This window comes from Carassius auratus, chromosome 24 (genome assembly GCF_003368295.1).
Source record: "Carassius auratus strain Wakin chromosome 24, ASM336829v1, whole genome shotgun sequence".
In the NCBI taxonomy this organism is placed as follows: domain Eukaryota; kingdom Metazoa; phylum Chordata; class Actinopteri; order Cypriniformes; family Cyprinidae; genus Carassius; species Carassius auratus.
This window is the reverse complement of record NC_039266.1, coordinates 1,714,134-1,736,366: the sequence shown is the minus strand read 5'-3', so window position 1 is coordinate 1,736,366 and position 22,233 is coordinate 1,714,134. Positions and strand designations below refer to the sequence as shown.

The 22,233-nt window shown below is 38.7% G+C and overlaps 1 protein-coding gene, 1 pseudogene and 3 gene segments (V, D, J or C); 1 reads left to right on the top strand and 4 right to left on the bottom strand.

The window, feature by feature from the left end:
• Window positions 1-1,158: 1,158 nt before the first annotated feature.
• On the bottom strand, window positions 1,159-1,792 carry LOC113041818 (Ig kappa chain V region S211). The gene is made up of 3 exons (XM_026200412.1): window positions 1,606-1,792; window positions 1,345-1,512; window positions 1,159-1,304 (listed from the first exon to the last, which is right to left on the bottom strand). Exons 1-3 carry the CDS (start codon window positions 1,658-1,660, stop codon window positions 1,159-1,161), a joined length of 369 nt encoding a protein of 122 aa, XP_026056197.1. The 5' UTR covers window positions 1,661-1,792.
• A 318-nt stretch (window positions 1,793-2,110) lies between these two features.
• Window positions 2,111-5,742, top strand: LOC113041817 (Ig lambda chain C region-like). The segment is given in 3 exon segments: window positions 2,111-2,119; window positions 2,209-2,260; window positions 5,234-5,742. Coding segments are annotated over 3 exon segments (378 nt in total).
• Window positions 5,743-7,582: 1,840 nt separating this feature from the next.
• Window positions 7,583-8,207, bottom strand: LOC113041815 (immunoglobulin kappa variable 1-39-like; annotated as a pseudogene).
• Window positions 8,208-16,779: 8,572 nt separating this feature from the next.
• On the bottom strand, window positions 16,780-17,258 carry LOC113042032 (immunoglobulin kappa variable 1-8-like). The segment is given in 2 exon segments: window positions 16,780-17,114; window positions 17,210-17,258. Coding segments are annotated over 2 exon segments (384 nt in total).
• Window positions 17,259-20,083: 2,825 nt separating this feature from the next.
• On the bottom strand, window positions 20,084-20,550 carry LOC113041814 (immunoglobulin kappa variable 1-8-like). The segment is given in 2 exon segments: window positions 20,084-20,406; window positions 20,496-20,550. Coding segments are annotated over 2 exon segments (372 nt in total).
• Between the last annotated feature and the right edge of the window lie 1,683 nt (window positions 20,551-22,233).

Here is a 22,233-nt window from a genome sequence, read left to right as displayed (position 1 = left end):
TCTAATGCCAAAAATGAGGATTTTAGGAGTTTCTCCAGGTTTCTGCAGATACCAGTTGAGACATTCACCACAACCCCATGAACGTTTTCCAATCCCTCTGCTAGTTTGACAGTTTATAGTAACTGTTTCTCCTGGTTGAACAGCTGCTGCTGAGGGAGTCTGAGTCACAGAAACTTGTCCTGTAATTCCTGTGAATAATATTTCATATAATAATAATGGCAACAGTTATTCAAGTATACAGAACACAATCAGTTTTACCATCTAACACATGCATATAAATATTGAGTAATAAATTAACCTTGAACACAAAGAATGAGTGTCCAGATACAGACACTGATGATCATCTTCTTCTTGTTGGTTGTTCTTTCAGTTAAAATTTAGAAAAGCTCCCAGTGATGAAGTGTTAAACTCACAGCACTATAAACACTCTCAGAGCACTGAAGCATCTGATCAATATGCAAACACACTCACATCATTTACCTGGAGACAGAAGAGATGCACAATTTTGTTTGTGCTTCTAAACGATGCTTATGACATGCATTATTTTGAGCTCAGTTCAAAACTGTTTTAATGAGTAGTTTCACTGGACGGAGACTCTTCACTGGTAGATACATATGTAACTGGATCCAATAGTGGTAAAAAATTTTAGTAGACAGAATTTCATAAATTATTTTTGATAATTCAGAATGCTTTAATTTACATTGATTATGATTAATTAATTATTTCATTAAATATTATTATCATTATTATTATTACTCAATCCTGTTGGAGATCTACTTTGCTGTGAAGTTCAGCTCCAACCCTCATCAAACACAACAGAACCAGATTAAATAAACTACTTCAAATCGGTTACTTCAAAAGCAAACGCATATACAAGTACATGCTTGAAATATAACAAAGAGTGCAAATATAACAAATGTGCAATTAACTCTTATTTTGCACGAATATGCTGGTTTGCACTTTACAGTATGACTGTATTATTAGAAAGAAGAAAATCTGATCGTCAAAATCATTTCTATTTTCAAATATACTCATGATATACAAAAAAGTTTATATTTGTGTTTCTTCTCTGTAGAGTGAGTGATAGTGTTTGATCAGCTGCAGCATCAGTTCAGTCACTGTGACTCTGACTGACACAGGTTTTTGTACCACTCACAATCACTGTGTGAACACTGGACCACTGTGATAACTCTGACAGTAATAATGTCCAGCATCTTCAGTCTGGACTCCACTGATGGTCAGAGTGAAATCACTGTTAGATCCACTGCCACTGAATCTAGATGGAGTTCCTGACTGGACTTTTGGTTTTTAAACTTTTGGTTTTGGTTTTTTTTTTGGTTAAATAAATCAGGAGTTTAGGAGCTTCTCCAGGTTTCTGTAAGTACCAGGACACACAGGGGTTTGAGATGCAGACTGGAGCAGAACTAAACTTACAGCTCATCACAACATTTTCTCCTGGTGTGACGGCTTTAGCTGAAGGAGTCTGAGTGACTGTGATCTGAGCTTTACACCCTGAAACACACACATTTATTAGTCCATAAAAATATATTTGACATATATAATAAAATTATTTAAATAATATTATTTGAAATATACACTATTCACCTTGTAGTATAAAGCAGTATGAAAGAGTCCAGATGAAGATGATGATGAAGGTCATGTTGATGAAGATTGTTGTGTGTGTCAGTGATGAAGTGTTAAACTCACAGCACTATAAACACTCTCAGAGCACTGAAGCATCTGATCAATATGCAAACACACTCACATCATTTACCTGGAGACAGTCGCTCAGTCTCAGTTAAAGGCCTGAAATAAAAAACAATTACTGAACGTCTTCTATTAGCCAAACTATTAAAAACTGTATCATTCACTTTAATTCTGAAAACATCTTCAAGACCAACTTTAGTACATTAACTTTACTCTTGTGATGTCAAATCCGTGGATGTTGTGCAGGTTTTTACAGACATGAGGATCATCACACGTGTCTCTGTCAATCACTGAATCAACTGAGTTTGATTGTGAGTCACGTCACACTTGATATAAAAGTGAATTTCTTTCAATAATTGAGGTTGATGTTTTAGTAATAAGACAGATGAAGTAAATGCAGGTGATGTGTGCTGTGAGTGTGTGTTTGTTGGAGACTCAGTTGATGTGTGTTTGTTCAGTTAGTGAAGCGTTCAGGAGGTTTTTGTTCAGCTGCTCTATTAGTTTGTATCACTGTGGTGGACTTTCGGCAGCGGCACCAAACTGGATGTTGGCAGTAAGTGTCACAGGTCAGGGGGGCCAAGCTGGACTGCGCCCTCCCCTAAACCAGGACCACCTCGAGGAGCGTATCAGAGGGAAGAGTCGGAGACAGAGAATAAATTTAACAAGTTTTATTTTGAAGTAAAAACAAATTGGGAATCCTAAACTAAAATCTTCTTTGTTACCCTCAGGGCTTGAAGGTAAACAATGCAGCGACCGGGGACTCTCCCGCCCTCTTCCTCTGTGCGGGCCCCGCAATAGATGGACAGATGGGTGGTCAAGTAGGTATTTCACAGGTGGGAATACAATCGGCAAGCCCGCAGTCTGGTAAGTCTCCTCTGGTAATTAAATACTTCCAAACTCCCTTCCCTTCTTCACAGATGCAGAATTTGGGACGGATGGATATCGGTCAGGTCCGTACACGGCAGATACACAGCCTTGAGGTGGGGATGTGTTTGGCAAGTGAGGGGTCCGGTAAGTCTCCTCCGGTAAGTATGTAATTCCAGCCTTCCTTCCTTCTTCCACAGGTACGGAATTTGAGGTGAATGATATCAGTCAAGTACGTATACGGCAGGTGCACGGTCTTACAGTAAGGTGGCTTCTCCTGACACCGTCAGAGTGGATATTCCAGACAAAGCGTGCCCCTCTCACGTTCGTGACAAAGGACAGTCACCTCTCTCAGCACAGGTGGGCCACAAGGATGCAACAAACTCTAAGTCAACAGGCTGAGCAGGGTTTCTACTGAAACAGACAGAATGGATGCTTCAGACAAAGTATACAGTTCACATGCGTTGGAAGGAACGAACACTTCTCACAATACAGGCGAATAGCAGGGATACAGCAGACTCGAAGTCAACAGGCTGAATGGGGCTTCTTCTGAGACAGACAGAATGGATGTTTCAGGCAAGTATACAGTTCACAGGCAGTGGAAGGAACGAACACTTCTCACCATACAGTTGAATGGCAGGGATACAGCAGACTCGAAGTCAACAGGCTGAATGGGGCTTCTTCTGAGACAGACAGAATGGATGTTTCAGGCAAGTATACAGTTCACAGGCAGTGGAAGGAACGAACACTTCTCACCATACAGTTGAATGGCAGGGATACAGCAGACTCGAAGTCAACAGGCTGAATGGGGCTTCTTCTGAGACGGACAGAATGGATGTTTCAGGCAAGTATACAGTTCACATGCATTGGAAGGAGCGAACACCTCTCACCATACAGTTGAATGGCAGGGATACAGCAGACTCGAAGTCAACAGGTTGCACAGAGCTTTTCTGAGGCAGATAGTAAATATTTCAACAGGGCATCTCTTCTCCTATTAGCACAACAGAGGGGTTAATTCACATCCCAGATGATAAATCCTCAACATCCAGACAGTTGGGACAAATCAGTGTCGCAGGACTCTTACTATTGACAGTCAGCCCTCATGACACATAGAGAGTGCATGGCAAACAGGAATGTAGCTTACACACACACACGACAATTCCACTTCAAACATATATTGTGGGGGAAAACATCAATTTTAGCCACTGCAAACTCACTTCACGACGTGCAATTTAAAGCCAGCACTCACATTCGGGTTTCTGTCCGAAGGGAAGGGGGAGGGCGCAATCCTCACTGCCACTGAGGATGTTCTGAGATGTTTTTCTTCACAGTCACAGGCAGAGTTCACATCACCATTTATAGAGGAGGGAGAGGTAAGAGATCGGTAATGAATCAATACAATCCACTCAGTGATATTTATGATCGTGATCCAAACACTCCAAACCACATCCAATTCAGTGTCAAACGTGTGCAATTACAAGACTCAGTTCTCAGTTACTCAGCTCCTCTCCAATGCAAACAGGGTAATTCGCTCTCCTGCTGTTGTTCTCGAATCCCTCATCAAGCAACACTGTCCTCTTCATTCACCCGTCCTCCAGTAACTATTACCACCCAATAAAACGACTTTTCACAAGGGAGAAAAACCACACGCACCACCTCTCTCTCTTGCTTTTTATCCTCTCCACTGTTGATGAGGCCTCACGCAAACTCTGAGTAAATCCCCCACACCTGTTGCCAATCCATCATTTGGGGTTGTCACAGCAACAAACGCACACACAGGCCTGGGAACAGGGTTACACTCAAAGCGTTCCCCCGGGAACACTGCTTCAGCGGGAATAAGTTCCACATGCCATTTGTCACACTGTGACATAAGTCAATCATCATTTCATTATTAATACAACAACTGACTGACAAACACTTTGTTACACTATAGAAATGATGCATGCTTGTTTATGTATTTTTATATTCATATATATTTATGTTTTTAGTTCACATTGAATGTTTAGCAGTCAACATTGTAAAGATGGTTTTGATTGTCATGGCATTTTTTATTTCATCCAGTAAACTATAATAATTTCTGTTAATTTGATATTTATTGATTATTAAATTTTAAATGCACTGAAATCAGTGTTATATGATTGTCATTTTGGCACCACTTTGATTGTAGTAAGTGATAATGAAAAAATAATTAAACGTACATTTTCTGATTAGTGTGTTGATTTTTAAGTAACATGCAGATATTTTCAAACTGGAAATGGCTTAATTGTATGTTTTTTTAACAATAATATTTGAATAATTTATTTTTAAAGTTATAATACACATCCGAGACATTTTGTTTTATTTTCTATTTTTAAAGCAAAGTTTTGTATCTGATTTTCTCATGCTCATCAGGTCACATCTGATCTGTCATGCTTTTAATCAAAGTAATATTGAATTTGATAATGAAAATGACTCTTTAGTATATTAATATATTTCACAAAACATGCGTTGCTTTGCTGATCACAGACTTTGTAAAAATTAATTCAGGTGACTTGCAGTGTAATGTTGCTAAAATGAATAAGAAAATTTGTTTTGTATTTATTGTTCTTATATTGTATATATATAACCTGAAAGTAGAGAAAAGCTTTGTTCCTGACTGAGGTGAGTGTTGTGTGTTTGTCAGGCGTCACTCGTCCTAAAGTGAGCGTCCTGCCGCCCTCCAGTGCAGAGATCTCCTCAAAGAAGACAGCGACACTGGTGTGTGTGGCCAGCAAGGGCTTCCCGTCAGACTGGAGCCTGAGCTGGAAGGTGGACGGGAGCAGCAGGTCTCAGGAGAGCAGCGCTGGGCTCCTGGAGAAGGACGGTCTGTACAGCTGGAGCAGCAGCCTGACTCTCTCTGAGCAGGAGTGGATGGAGAGCGTCTCAGTGAGCTGTGAGGCCACACGGAGCGGTCAGCCTGCGCTCACTGGACACGTGACGAGACAGCAGTGTTCAGAGTAGATCTGCTGCTCTTCTCACTCATGTCTCACATGGAGACTAACAGCACATGAGCGACTCCTTCATTCTCCACATCCAGCTTCAGTCGCTCGCATCTGCTCTGCTTTGTGTGCTTCATACAAGAACATATGTGTCTGCTTTATCATTCAGTTATGATTCTATTACGATTCATTCAATAAATAAAATACAACTACATCTTTATGTCCTGCTGATTCTTTTTGGAATATGAATCTATAATTTATTTATTTATGTCTTTATTTGACATGGACATACAATTAAATTGGATGAACCATGTGCATTGGTTTTAGTGTTATAGCATAAATGGTAATTTTCAACACCTGTCCACAAGAGGCTTTTAGGAAGAAAATACAATAACAAGACTAATAACAAAAGTGATAACAACAATTAGACAGTTGTTATCAATCAATCAACAATTAATTAGAAAGAAGAAAGAAATTATGCAATATGAAAACGAGTGAGTGGAATGAAGAAGAGATACATAATAAAATATCTTAATTTTTTTATATAAAAAACAAAACAAAAATTTAAATAAAAAATTATGGACCTCAAAAGAATTTGTGTTTCTTCTCTGTAGAGTGAGTGATAGTGTTTGATCAGCTGCAGCATCAGTTCAGTCACTGTGACTCTGACTGACACAGGTTTTTGTACGACTCACTATCACTGTGTGAACACCCAGCTACCACTGATGACGTGAGCACTCTGACAGTAATAATGTCCAGCATCTTCAGTCTGGACTCCACTGATGGTCAGAGTGAAATCTGTTCCATAAGCTGCTCCACTGCCACTGAATCTAGATGGAGTTCCTGACTGTAGTGATCTAATGTAATAAATGAGGAGTTTAGGAGCTTCTCCAGGTTTCTGCAGATACCAGGCGAGACAGGAACTACAACCCCGTGATCGATCTCCAATCCCTCTGCTAGTTTGACAGTTTATAGTAACTGTTTCTCCTGCTTGAACAGCAGCTGCTGAGGGAGTCTGAGTCACAGAAACTTGTCCTGTACTTCCTGTGAATAATATTTAATCAGATAATAATCAACAGTTATTAAATTCAAAGTATCCTGAACAAAATCAGTTTTACTATCAAACACGTGCATATAAACCACATTTTGAGTAATAAATTAACCTTGAACACAAAGAATGAGTGTCCAGATACAGACGCTGATGATCATCTTCTTCTTGTTGGTTGCTCTTTCAGTTAAAATTTAGAAAAGCTCTCAGTGATGAAGTTTTAAACTCACAGCACTATAAACACTCTCAGAGCACTGAAGCATCTGATCAATATGCAAACACACTCACATCATTTACCTGCAGACAGCAGATACACAGTTTTTTTCATTTTGGTTGTAGCTCTGCAGGTAAGCACCAGATGATTATGACTTGTTGCATCATTTTGAACTGAGCTAAATTTTAATTAGACTTAGATTCTGAGAATTGTTCTGTTTAATTGTAATAGTTGAGAACAGCTGTGTTTAGCAGTAAATGTGAACTGAAGCTCTTGGGGTTTGAACATGGTCTCTGGAGACGGAGCTGCTCTATTCTGAGACCATCAGAATCACTAAAGCTGTCAATGCAAATCTGATTTCAGCTCAAACTCACAGTTTCACTGTTTGATCGGTTCAACGCTCTGAACTGAAACACTTTCACTTCTGCTCATGCACTGATGAGACAGTTATGAAGTTTGAGTGATAGTTTCATGAGGAAGTTTATCAGTATGATTGTAAGTACACATAAAAACATAAAACTATCAAACTGTAACAGAGAAACATTTGTGTGTTTTTGGATTGATTTGATATCAATTTATCACAAAACCAGAGCATAATTAATTCAACCCAGTCTGTCCCAGGACAGATCTGAGTCTAATAGAGCTGATGTGAGTCCTAACTCAGTTGTGAGCTCATGTGTAGTTCTGTGTTTGGTCTCTGTGTGTCAGTAGTGAGTGATAGTGTTTGATCAGCTGCAGCATCAGTTCAGTCACTGTGACTCTGACTGACACAGGTTTTTGTAACACTCACAATCACTGTGTGAACAGCCAGCTACTACTGATGACGTGAGCACTCTGACAGTAATAATGTCCAGCATCTTCAGTCTGGACTCCACTGATGCTCAGAGTGAAATCCCTGTAAGATCCACTGCCACTGAATCTAGATGGAGTTCCTGACTGGAGTGTTTGCAGCATAAATCAGGAGTTTAGGAGCTTCTCCAGGTTTCTGTAAGTACCAGGACACATAGGATGGAGCAGAACTAAACTTACAGCTCATCTTAACATTTTCTCCTGGTGTGACAGGTTTAGCTGAAGGAGTCTGAGTGACTGTGATCTGAGCTTTACATCCTGAAACACAAACATTTATTAGTCCTAAAAAATAAATATATTATTTGACACATAATGCAATTATTTAATTAATTTTATTTAAAATATACACTATTCACCTTGTAGTATAAAGCAGTATGAGAGAGTCCAGATGAAGATGATGATGAAGGTCATGTTGATGAAGATTGTTGTGTGTGTCAGTGATGAAGTGTTAAACTCACAGCACTATAAACACTCTCAGAGCACTGAAGCATCTGATCAATATGCAAATGAACTGATGCTGTATTTAAATGAGCTTCTAAATGAAGATTGCTCGTTCATTTCATCCTGTCCATCATTGCAGCTGCACATCAAACTGTTTAATCTTTGTTTTGTATAATTATGTTGACTGGTGTTTCATCATCTGTCAGTTTATTAAGGATTGACTATGATTATGGATATATTAAACTGTTCAACAAATGATCATTCATGGTTTTTGTATATGAATTAAACACATGTATTTCAGCTCAGTTGGTTTGTGGTACCTTAAGAAACATCACTACAGTGTTACACCCCGTCTAGGGTAAAGGCGAATCATGAAAGAGTTTCTTATTGAAAAGCAGGACATGAGGCTGGAGCAGGAAGTGATGAAGGAGGCCTTTATAAGCAGCTAGGAGTCAGCTGACCAGGCAGAGCGTGTCACTAATTAGACTGCAGGAACCAATCAGTCTTCTTCCTGGACAGAGACACACAAACTCCTCCCAAAGCAAAAGAAAACACTTGAAAAAAAAGGCACATAACAACAGACAGCAGTGATGCACACTGGCTTTCATGGTGCATTGTGGGAATGTTTTGAGCATGAGCATTATGTGATCCCTGAGCAGTGCACTGACTAGTGAACTAAGGAACTGACTGAGACACACTCTTACTGACTGACTGATGATTGACGTGTAAATCATGGTTTATCAATAACAGTGAACTTAAAAAAAAAATCATAAAATTTACAATCAATTCAAACCACATGAAATGAGAGTAAATGTTCTAATAAATAGTGGTAAATATCTATTTAAAGGTGATGTCTAATGCTATTTCATGTATTCTGACTTATTTATTCTGCTAAAGAGTTGGATTTACATGCTAAAGAGATAGTTCACCCAAAAATGAAAATTCAGTCATTAAAGGGATAGTTCACTCTCAAATTAAATTTTTATATGTTTTAGCTTACCTCAAGGACATCCAAGATGTAGGTTTATTTGTTTCCTCAGTATTTCCCATTTTGATATTTTTAGGTCAAACCATTCTTGTCTGTGACTCATATAATGGAGGTCTATGGTCACCACCTCAAAGAACATGCACAGAGGAGTCCAAATTAAACAATTCCCCATCGTAAGTACACATTGATGACCTAAGACACGAAACGAGCGGTTTGTGTAAGAAAACGAACAGTATTTATATAGTTTTTACCTCTTGTACACAACCAAGTCCAACTGATGTGAGTGCGCGAGTGCTTCCTGATGTGACGTATGCGTGATCTGGCTTAGTCTGTGCAAGCGCGGAAAGCCCCGGATGTGCTCTCTCACGCACGCACATCACTCATTGTTTACCACACGCTATGCCACCAATCTTCACTGTCTGAAATATAATGCAGTAATTGTAATTAATAAATTTTTTTATAATGCACCCTTTAATCGTTGCGATTATAATAAAAAATACAACACATTACTCACTCTATTGACAGTGTGCCATTGGGTCCCTCTGGCATTGGACGTCGCCTCCAGTTTATACTGTTTACAAACTAAACACAACGTGCAAAACGCTGGGTCTCAACAGCGGAGAAAACTCAGGATCTTCAGTCAGGCAGGTGTGTGATGCGATACTCTCAATGTCCTCGTCGTCGTCTTGTAGTTGTTCCATTCATGACAACATATGCTCTCCACTTCTGTTGGCATCTCACAACACTTGCTAATAAAACACCACCAATTTTGAAGAGATCTCTGTCTCTGAGGCTTGAAGATGTGCTGCTGCTTACATTTTTAACAGGACAGATCTGAGTCTAATAGAGCTGATGTGAGTCCTAACTCAGTTCTGAGTTCATGTGTAGTTCTGTGTTTGGTCTCTGTGTGTCAGTAGTGAGTGATAGTGTTTGATCAGCTGCAGCATCAGTTCAGTCACTGTGACTCTGACTGACACAGGTTTTTGTACCACTCACAATCACTGTGTGAACATATGGCCATTGTTTATCCAGAGAGTTCAAAACAAAGCAGTTTGTCATATCCGGTTCGCGAACGAATCACTCGATGTGACTGGATCTTTTTGAACCAGTTCACCAAATCGAACTGTTGTTAACTGCTGTTAACTTTTTTAATGTGGCTGACACTCCCTCTGAGTTCAAACAAACCAATATCCCGGAGTAATTCATTTACTCAAACAGTACACTGACTGAACTGCTGTGAAGAGAGAACCGAAGATGAACCGAGCCGAGCCAGATAACGAACAAAACATTGACTCGTTCACAAGTCAAGAACCGGTTGGATCAGTTTTCGGATCACCAGTAGTTCTTTCGGACAGTTCGATTCAATAAACCGGTTGAAGAAAACGGATCACCGGTTCTTTTGCGCTCGACGTAATGCTTTATAAAAAAAAATTTAACGAGTTCACATGTTAATTTTATCCCTTATTGATATAAAGCAAAATCACACATGCAAAGAGGACTGTTTCTTCTGAATATCAGATAAACAGCATGATTGTGAATGTGTTATTGCCTTTATACAATAATTTAGTTAACAAAAAAATTGGTCCCACTTTATATTAAGTGTCCCTTAATACCTGTGTAACTTAACAAAGTAACTAGATGTGTACATAGTATGTAACCACAGTGTAAGTACACATTGGTAAATAGTATCTACAGCTCTAATGTTAAAGTAACTTCAGATATGTAACAACCCACTGAATGGTTTGTGTAACTACAAATGTGTAACAAGACTACGGCACTTTTTTTTGTTAAGAAAGTGTTACACTTTATATTAGATTTATCATGAAATTAATCTGATATTACACAGCAGCGGCCAGTAAGTTATGGTTTACATATAAATTGTGATTGGTGTCCAGAATGTTACACTTTATATTAAGTACTCTAATGACAGTTAGTTAGTTAGTTGGCATGTAGTTGCAAAGTTGCTTATAGTCCATTGATTAAGGGAACCATCAAAATAAAATGTAACTATATAAAACATTGCATTTTTTTTCAGTTGAAGTATTAAGCTCACTTCAATAGATTTACATTAGCTCTACAGGAAACACTCAAAAAGACTCAACATCTAACCACTCACAAGCTATAATAAGATGCTGTGCAGATCTTAAATAAACAATGTCAAGATATGATACAGTCCATTATACTGGAAAATGAAGTAGATTTAATATGGTGTTCATTGTGTGTTATAAATAATCATACTCTTAAACTTATAATATATACACAAACACACACACTGTCACGTTAATGAACTTTTGTTCCCTTATTTGGTCACCTTCCTTTTCTTGTTTTGGTTAATTGATTATTCCCCACCTGTTTCCAGTTCCCTCATTACCTTCTGTGTGCTTAAATACCCTGTCTGTTTAGTTCTTCCTCGTCCGTGATTGTATTAACACTTCTGAATGTATACTCAATTTGCATGTCTATGTTAATGCTGTTATTTGTATTGTATCCTAACCTATTGTCAGTAAACTCCGCTTTTGATCCCGATTCTCCTCAAGCTCTTTGTCTTTCATCTAGCACTACCCAGTTTGTAACAGAAACACGGAATTTAGCTGCGTTTTTCTTTCTTTTATTTTTTTTTTTATTTTTTTACCCTCTCCCGGAATGGCCATCCCAGCAGTCCGTCTCCTGTGCCTGGAGCAACTGGACCGTTCGCTTGAGGAACATACCAGGGACTATCTCGATCTGGCGTGCACTACCCACTTCCCCGACCGCTCGCTCTCCATTTCTACTACACCTGCCTGAGCGAGCGGTGTAAGGCACGCCTACCAGTGAATGGTCCCCGAGAGGATTTCGCCGCTTTTGTGGAGTGGGTGCTGGAGAAAAATGGATCTTCATGGACCACCAGAACCGCCGAAGAGGATATCTCCAGCCCCACTCGCGACCCAGAGACCAGCCAGCCACCATCAAACCACATGGAGCCAGAGCCCACCGCAGCCGCAGAGCCCGAGCCATCGACTGACAGGGAGCAGAACCTCGAGCGAGACTGACCAGGTGTGTGAGCCGGCAACACCGTGCGTCGTAGGTATATTAGTGGAGATCGAGGGTGTGGAGGAAAGCCCTGCCCACACTTCCGCGACTGAGGGTGAGCTGTATTCGGTCTCAGGAAATATGGAGCAACTTATGGATCTAATGGACTGGTCTATGGAGGTAATTCCTGAATCCCCTGTTTTTCCGCTGGTTCCGTCTAGCCCTGATCCCCTTGTATACCCTCTCAGTCTCCTACTCCTACCTCCTCTAGTCTGTTCCTCTGCTCCATTTCCGCTGGTTCTGCCCAGCCATGAATTTTCTGTTTCTCCGCTGGTTCCGCCCAGCCCTGAGTTTTCTCTTTCTCCGCTGGTTCAGCCCAGCTCTGAATTTTCTCTTTCTCCGCTGGTTCCGCCCAGCTATGAATTTCCTGTATTCCCTCCCAGCCTCCCTCTCCCACCTCCTCCTAGACCTGCCAGTCCCTCTGCTCCACTTCCGCTGGTTCTGTCCAGCCCTGATCCTCCTGTGTTTCCTCCCATCCTTCCTCTCTCTCCTCCTCCTAGACCAAACCCTTCATCGACCTCATCTCTGCTGGTGCCGGTCAGTCCCGCAGCTCACCCTCAGTCCGCGCCATCTGGGCGCGATGGTTCGCCGCTGGACTGCCAGTCTCCAGCTCCGCCTTGGCGTGTTAAGGCCCCGTCTCCGCCTCCAGCCTCCAAGGCCCTGGACTCCTCCTCGGTCCTTCGACCCAGCGGCTCCGCCTTGGCTCTTAGCTCCCTCGTCTTCACCGTGGCCTGGCATCCCACCTGCTCCACTGGGCTCCCTCGTCCCTCCGGCTCTACCTTGGTCAGTCGTCGACCATCTGCCGCCTCGGGACTCCATTCCTCTGGTTTCTCCTCGTCACTCCATCCCTCCGGCTCTGTCAGGTTCCTCCTTCCCTCTGGTTCCACCTCCATCCTCATTTGCTTCGGCTCCACAGCGGTCTTCCAGGACCCCGCCTCCGCCTTGGTCGCCTGAGCCTTCTGCTCCACCTAGGCCCTCCGGATCCTCGACGTCACCCTGGCTCTCCGGCTGCGCTGCTCCATCTTGGGCTGGTCACCCACCGGTGCAGTCTCCGCCTGTCGGCCCCCTGGTGTTGGCGGCTCATTCACCACCATGGCTCCTCCCGCCATCGACTCCACCCTGGATCTCCGTCCTGGCTGGTCTCTGGAGGACCATCTGTCTCCTCCTGCTCCGGGCTCCTCCCTGGCTCCTCCCTCCATCCACCCCGCCCTGGTCCCTACCTCCATGCTCCCTCGTCACCTGCTCCTTACCTGCTCCTCGCCCGCCTCCAGAACCCCCACCCTCCCTCCGCTGGCATTCCTCTTGTGGTGCGAGGACGCACCTTTCCGGGAGGGGGCGAACTGTCACGTTAATGAACTTTTGTTCCCTTATTTGGTCACCTTCCTTTTCTTGTTTTGTTAATTGATTATTCTCCACCTGTCTCCAGTTCCCTCATTACCTTCTGTGTGCTTAAATACCCTGTCTGTTTAGTTCTTCTTCGTCTGTGATTGTATTAACACTTCTGAATGTATACTCAATGTGAATGTCTATGTTAATGCTGTTATTTGTATTGTATCCTAACCTATTGTCAGTAAACTCCGCTTTTGATCCCGATTCTCCTCAAGCTCTTTGTCTTTCGTTCAGCACTACCCAATTTTTCTATGCACTTTTTACTGTCCATTGCACTAGTGTAATTTATGTTCATATGTTCACAGTTTCTGCTTATATTGTACATACACTTATTGATCCATCTGTATAGTATGTTCATAGTACACCTATCTGTATATCATGCTGATAGTATTTAAAATATGTAAATTATGTACATAGTTCTGCATTATTTGTATATTTATTGTACATTTGTAACATACTGTAGACACTCTATATCCTGTATTTACTGGTTATTGCACTTCAGGTTAGATACTAACTGCATTTCGTTGCCTTGTACCTTCAGTGTGCAATGACAATAAAGCTGAATCTAATCTAATATATATTTTATGATTATTATTTTTTTCAGATGCATTTGTGACGACGTTGTTTCAGATCCTTTTTTGATCAGCTGCAGCATCAGTTCAGTCACTGTGACTCTGACTGACAGAGGTTTTTGTACCACTCACAATCACTGTGTGAACACACTTTTACTGTTGATCCAGTGATAACTCTGACAGTAATAATGTCCAGCATCTTCAGTCTGGACTCCACTGATGGTCAGAGTGAAATCACTGTTAGATCCACTGCCACTGAATCTAGATGGAGTTCCTGACTGGAGGGTGCTTGTTCCATAAATCAGGCGTTTAGGAGCTTCTCCAGGTTTCTGTAAGTACCAGCTGAGACACTGCTTTCCACCACAACAGCAGGCTGGATCTCTGTTAAATGTACAGGTCACAGTGACTGATTGTCCAGTTTGAGCGAGCAGCACTGAGGGAGTTTGAGTCACTGTCACCTGCCCAATAGATTCTGTCAAATGAGAAAGATCAGAAATCACAAACACTTTTACAAACATATATCTTCACAACATAGAAATGACAAGTTAATGACACAATTAATCTTTCCAGACACAAACCTCTACATAATACAGTCAGAGTCCAGATCAATATGGTGATGAAAGTCATTTTTGTTGGTTGTAGGTTCAGTTCTAGTGAGAAACAGTTGTTGATCATGTTTGATGTTTGTCAGAGTTATAAACACATGCAGAGCACTGAAGCGTGTGTCGCTCATGTAAAACACACTCTCTATGCAAACACTGCAGGAGTGAACAGGTGTAAGTTGGTTTAATGGACAGAACAATATAACTGATCACATTTTTTTAATGCTTTGTAACGAATGATCCAACAAATCTTAACAATCATATGAAAGGCACAGACTGATTCAGTAATATGTGACAATATTCAGAATATGAGTGTTTGCTTGTGTATGACCTTAAAGTAATGTCAAGTGGTTTCACACAAGTTGTAAGAATTAAAGTAATGTGAAACACTAACTTCTTGTAATGGTTGTGTGTGGAGGGGGATTGGGGGGAAGGTGGGTCATGTGATGTAGGGACCACCATTTTACATCAGAATTACACCCCTATCTTTCTGAGAAAGACTCTGGGGTTTACATAAACCACACATTAGCTTTTTTACAGTGCAATCTATTAGCAGTAACACCATGTCTACACTGGACAAAACACTATAGATCTCATTATCATCAGTGATTCTGTCTACACCGGACGTGGCGCAACACAACAAATCCCGGACAGAAAACTGGATCCACTCGGACCACAGGAAGAGCTCCATCTACTGTCCTCTCTAACATCTCTTCCAGCAGAAACCTGGTCTTCTCTGAAGGCCTCACATCCAGATACAGACCAGACTCAACCCTGCTGAGCTTCAGTGTGTGTGCAGGAGAAAGCTTGTGTAGCAGGACTCCTCGAGCATCACAAATACATCTGACCCAGAGCTTTCCAGAAATAAACATTGATGGACATTTAATCTAGTTGTTGCTCTCGACTGATGGTTTGACCTTTGTGAATATTAAGAATGACCAGTTTATGCAGATGATTTTATTTCAGATGCATTTCCTGTACGAAAAAATACCTTTATTCAAGTGTGCTATTAGTATACTTCTTTGAAACTAAAATAGGAAAGCATGCTTTTAGTTTACTTTGTATGTACTCTTTAGAAATATAATTAAAATGACATTTAAGTATTTACTTGACTTATACTTACAAACACTCAAAATATATTTGAGCTATACTTGTGCTCCTAGAATCCGTGTTTTCATTGTTATACAGTAGAGGGCGCTAATACACATCTTCTGTAAAGGAATATCCAAAAAAACACAAGTGAAGAAAAAAAAGAAACAACAGATACTAACACATGTAATCTAACATGATCATCTGATGTGAAACAGCATCAAAACTGTAACGTAGGAATAAAATATTGATCAATTAAGAGGTAATAATTATTATACATCTACGTTTTGATTATCATCCTTGAGTCTTTTTTCAGCTTTTTGTTCAAAATGTTATTTCTTTATTTTTTATGAAACTTACCCACATTAAAGTGTTTTAATAAAGAATGCATGAAGCTAGAATAAAATGTTTTTGTTTACAAGCAGATACCCTGTTCTTTCTTTGGACGTTTTGTATGTTCAGGTTTTGTATGTTCAGATATTTATACAACAAAATATACACAAGTTAAAAACTAAATAGTGACATAGTAGTATACTTAAAGGATGATGTAAAGTTATACTTGTTTAGTATTGTAAAACTACTAAACTAGTAGTTTACTGAGACTATACTTCAAAGTGTACAAAGTATTTAATTTGTAAACTATCAGTATACATATAAGTTCACTTTTTGTATAATTGCAGTAAAAACAACAAACATCGAGGTAAACTAGTTGTGCACTCAAAGTTTGCTGCTGTTATACTTAAAGTGTACTTAAAAGTATACGTTTATATACTAGAAAGTGGGCCAATGTGGTCCCAATGGACTTGTGTCTAGATGTTTCTCTCAACTAATGCTCTGATCTCTATGATTATTAAGAGCGACAGATTCATTTAGATGATTTTATTTCAGATGCATGTGTGATGATGTTGTTTCATATCCTCCTTTGATCAGCTGCAGCATCAGTTCAGTCACTGTGACTCTGACTGACACAGGTTTTTGTACCACTCACAATCACTGTGTGAACACATAACTGTTGATGTAGTGGTAACTCTGACAGTAATAATGTCCAGCATCTTCAGTCTGGACTCCACTGATGGTCAGAGTGAAATCACTGTTAGATCCACTGCCACTGAATCTAGATGGAGTTCCTGACTGACGGCTGCTTGTTCCATAAATCAGGAGTTTAGGAGCTTCTCCAGGTTTCTGTAAGTACCAGCTGAGACACTGCTTTCCACTACAACAGCAGTCTGGAGCTGTGTTAAATGTACAGGTCACAGTGACTGATTGTCCAGTTTGAGCGAGCAGCACTGAGGGAGTTTGAGTCACTGTCACCTGCCCAATAGATTCTGTCAAATGAGAAAGATCAGAAATCACAAACACTTTTACAAACATATATCTTCACTACATTAAAAATATCAAATATATCTTTCCAGACACAAACCTCTACATAATACAGTCAGAGTCCAGATCAATATGGTGACGAAAGTCATTTTTGTTGGTTGTAGGTTCAGTTCTAGTGAGAAACAGTTGTTGATCATGTTTGATGTTTGTCAGAGTTATAAACACATGCAGAGCACTGAAGTGTGTGTCGCTCATGTAAAACACACTCTCTATGCAAACACTGCAGCAGTGAACAGGTGTAAGTTGGTTTAATGGGCAGAACAATATAACTGATCACAGTTTTTAACGCTTTGTAACGAATGATCCAACGAATCTTAGCAATCATATGAAAGGCACAGATTGATTCAGTAATATGTGACAATATTCAAAATATGAGTGTTTTCTTGTGTTTTCTAAAGTAATGTCAAGTGGTTTCACACAAGTTGTAAGAATTAAAGTGATGTGAAACACTAACTTCTTGTAATGGTTGTGTGTGGAGGGGGATTGAGGGGAAGATGGGTCATGTGATGTAGGGACCACCATTTTACACCAGAATTACACCCCTATCTTTCTGAGAAAGACTCTGGGGTTTATATTAACCACACATTAGCTTTTTTACAGTACAATCTATTAGCAGTAACACCATGTCTACACCGGACAAAACACTATAGATATTATAATCAGTGATTCTGTCTACACCGGACGCGGCACAACACAACAAATCCCCGACAGAAAACTGGATCCACTCGGACCACAGGAAGAGCTCCACCTGCTGTCCTCTCTAACATCTCTTCCAACAGAAACCTGGTCTTCTCTGAAGGTCTTACATCCAGATACAGACCAGACTCAACCCTGCTGAGCTTCAGTGTGTGTGCAGGAGAAAGCTTGTGTAGCAGGACTCATCGAGCATCACAAAAACATCTGGCCCAGAGCTTTCCAGAAATAAACACTGATGGACATTTAATCTAGTTGTTGCTCTCGACTGATGGTTTGACCTTTATGAATATTAAGAATGACCAGTTTATGCAGATGATTTTATTTCAGATGCATTTCGTGTACGAAAAAATATGTTTATTCAAGTCTGCTATTAGTATACTTCTTTTAAACTAAAATAGGAAAGTATGCTTTTAGTTTACTTTGTGTGTACTCTTTAGAAATATAATTAAAATGACATTTAAGTATTTACTTGACTTATACTTACAAACACTCAAAATATATTTGAGCTATACTTGTGCTCCTAGAATCCGTGTTTTCATTGTTATACAGTAGAGGGCGCTAGTACACATCTTCTGTACAGAATTCCCAAAAAAACACAAGTGAAGAAAAAAAAGAAACAACAGATACTAACACACGTAATCTAACATGATCATCTGATGTGAAACAGCATCAAAACTGTAACGTAGGAATAAAATATTGATCAATTAAGAGGTAATAATTATTATACATCTACGTTTTGATTATCATCCTTGAGTATTTTTTCAGCTTTTTGTTCAAAATGTTATTTCTTTATTTTTTATGAAAATTACTCACATTAAAGTGTTTTAATAAAGAATACATGAAGCTATAATAAAATGTTTTGGTTTACAAACAGATACCCTGTTCTTTCTTTGGATGTTTTGTTCAGATATTTATACAACAAAATATATACAAGTTTAAACCTAAATAGGGACATGGTATTATACTTAAAGGATGATGTAAAGTTATACTTGTTTAGTAGTATAAAACTACTAAATTAGTAGTTTACTGACACTAAACTTCAAAGTGTACAAAGTATTTAATTAGTTAACTCTTAGTGTACATATAAGTTCACTTTTAGTATGATTGCAGTATAAACTACAAACATCGAGGTAAACTAGTTGTGTACTCAAAGTTTGCTGCTGTTATACTTAAAGTGTACTTAAAAGTATACGTTTATATACTAGAAAGTGGGCCAATTTAGTCCCGTCAGGACTAGGAGTATTGAAGGAGTATTGGAACAGTACACTTACAAGTATACTACTAGAACACTGATATTTGTATACTTGCTACATAAAGTATATTAAAAATACACTTGAACTTTACTTAAGTATACTTAATAAAATAAACTTGAAGTATACTACTTTTTGGTAAGGGTTGTGATGAGCTCATGTGACAATGTTTAACACATTTAAAGTGGAAAAATGGCTACTGTTTTACGTACTGTTTCAAAAACTGCATTGTCTTCTGTGAATATCGAACTCTAACAAGGAAGCAGCTCACTGTGATTCCTGTAGTGAATCACTCATATTGGCAGAGGTCAGAGGTCATCTCAGAGGTCACAGGTCAAGCTGGAGCTGTTATAGTGCTTGTATCTGAAGGCTCTGTAATCACAATCATAAATCATACAAAATAATTATGATTTTGTGCAAGGCCATCACATCTATGTCTCTAGATACATTTATGTGTCTTTATTGCCTCTTGATTTGACTTTTTCCACAGTCTTATGAAAATGAATGTCTGTCATTAATAAAAATAAAATAAAAAAATGGACAAACTGAAATCACTCAGCTCTCACTTGTGTCTCTAATAAACAAAAGCACAAAATCTCAAAGCTGTGCAGATTCAATCAGTCCAGTTTCCAATATATCTTTATTCTCCCTACAGAGAGTATGAATATGAGGAAATAATATAAACACACAATTTCAACATGTGCGATAATTAAAAAACATCATAATAATTAAAGTCTGTGTGTTTGTGAGTCTGATAGAGACTCTGCAGAGACACTGATGGACTTGTGTCTAAATTTTCTCTCGACTAATGCTCTGATCTCTATGATTATTAAGAGTGACGGATTCATTTAGATTATTTATTTCAGAAGTATGTGTGACAATGTTGTTTCAGATCCTCCTTTGATCAGCTGCAGCATCAGTTCAGTCACTGTGACTCTGACTGACACAGGTTTTTGTACGACTCACAATCACTGTGTGAACACATTACCACTGTGATAACTCTGACAGTAATAATGTCCAGCATCTTCAGTCTGGACTCCACTGATGGTCAGAGTGAAATCACTGTTAGATCCACTGCCACTGAATCTAGATGGAGTTCCTGACTGGAGGTAGTTTGTATAATAAATCAGGAGTTTAGGAGCTTCTCCAGGTTTCTGGAAGTACCAGGCTAAAAGATAAGCACCACTGTAATACACATTTGTGCTGGTTCTACAGTTGATCTTAACTGTTTCTCCTGGTTGAGCTGCTGTCGTTGAGGGACTCTGAGTGACGCTGATCTGTCCTCTACACTCTGAAACACACAACAAGAAGAAAATCGACTCAAAACTTTGACAATATACTTGAAGAAATGAATTGATATCAAACTTGTGCTCCACAAACCTTGAGCAAACGCTGTGAGAGTCCAGATGAAGATGATGATGAAGGTCATGTTGATGAAGATTGTTGTGTGTGTCAGTGATGAAGTGTTAAACTCACAGCACTATAAACACTCTCAGAGCACTGAAGCATCTGATCAATATGCAAACACACTCACATCATTTACCTGCAGACAGCAGATTCATCATTTACTATTTCATATCCTTCTAATAAATTACTTTTATCCATTTTCAGAAACAAACATTCATGATTTGCTTAAAGTTATTTAATTATTTATTTCAGGTCGAGCTTCTCTCTCCAAACACTGTTTTATGTTAAGTTTCAGTAAGTTTTTCACACTGAGATCATTTAATAACTGTGTTACAGATTTGATGTCATCCATGATAGGTCTAGTATGATACTGTATAACAGGTCAAAGGTCATTCAAGGGAATCACCTTCTAAATCTTGGTCATCACAAAGCTTTAAATAACAGGTGTTTTGTAAATATGATGATTTTTGGGACTGATTATGAAACAAATGATTTGATTTTAGTCTTAATGTAATAACAAGGATTTATTATTAAAGATGAAGATTTTGTGCTGTTTTTTATAATAATTGCTGAGTGCTGTTGAGAAGAGCTGCTGTTGAGTCTGATATCAGTGTGTGAGTCTCTTCTCTCTTTCTCTGCTGGAGTTTGTGTTTATTTGAGTGTGACGGAGGTTTTTGTACGACGCTTTCACTAGAATGAAGCACTGTGGTACACTTTTGGTGGAGGAACTAAACTGACCATCGGTAAGTCTCTTCAATTCTGTCATTAAAATATATGATATTTGAGTAATTCATTTTCATTCATTTTTAGATTATTTCTGCAAAAAAAATTTTAAATTAGTCCTTTTATTATAAAAAAATGTTTTTGTAAAGTTTCTTTAATAATTGCAATATTTAATTTATTTCATCATTAACTTAAGTTGTATATATTTTTCATATTTTTTTTAAATCTCATTTATCATTTTACATGAATAATTTAACTCATTATCAGTACAAAAATATTGTATCTTTAGATGACATGATATATAGTCAGTTAATTCTTGATATATATAATTTTGACAATAATTAATGGTAAATATAGAAATTAGGATGTTTTTAGATGCATGACAAAGTCTGATAATACTAAATGTAATTGTGTAGACGTCGTCACCAGACAAAGAGAAATGTAGTTAATGAACATGTTCAGAATCAAGTTTGCGTCTGCTGCTGATCATTTAAAAACAACAACATCATAACATACATTTACAATTACACTGAAAAGTACAATTCATTGTTAGTGTCATATTAGAATAATATTTTTAAAGTAAAATTAATATTGCAATTAATATGTTTTCCATACCTTTTGACAAAATCACAATATACTGATTATTTTTCATGTGGGCAGTGTTTTTATTAGATTGGGATTAAAAGTTAAAAGTTCACATGTTCTGTAACTTACTATTTCTGAAATAAATCTTATTAGAGCATTTTTTGCATTTATTTCATCCTTATTTACTTTTTTGAATTCAAAAAAACTTTTTTAAATGTTATTTTTTATTTATATGATTAATTACATGCAATTACATGTATTGATAGCAGAACTTTAAAATCTATTTAATTATTTCTTGATATGATTTTGTCTAAAATCTTGGCACATTTAACAATAAAGTGTTTCTCATCAGACAACAAGGAACTTGAAGAGCATTTAGAAAATTAATCATTTAAACTATTTA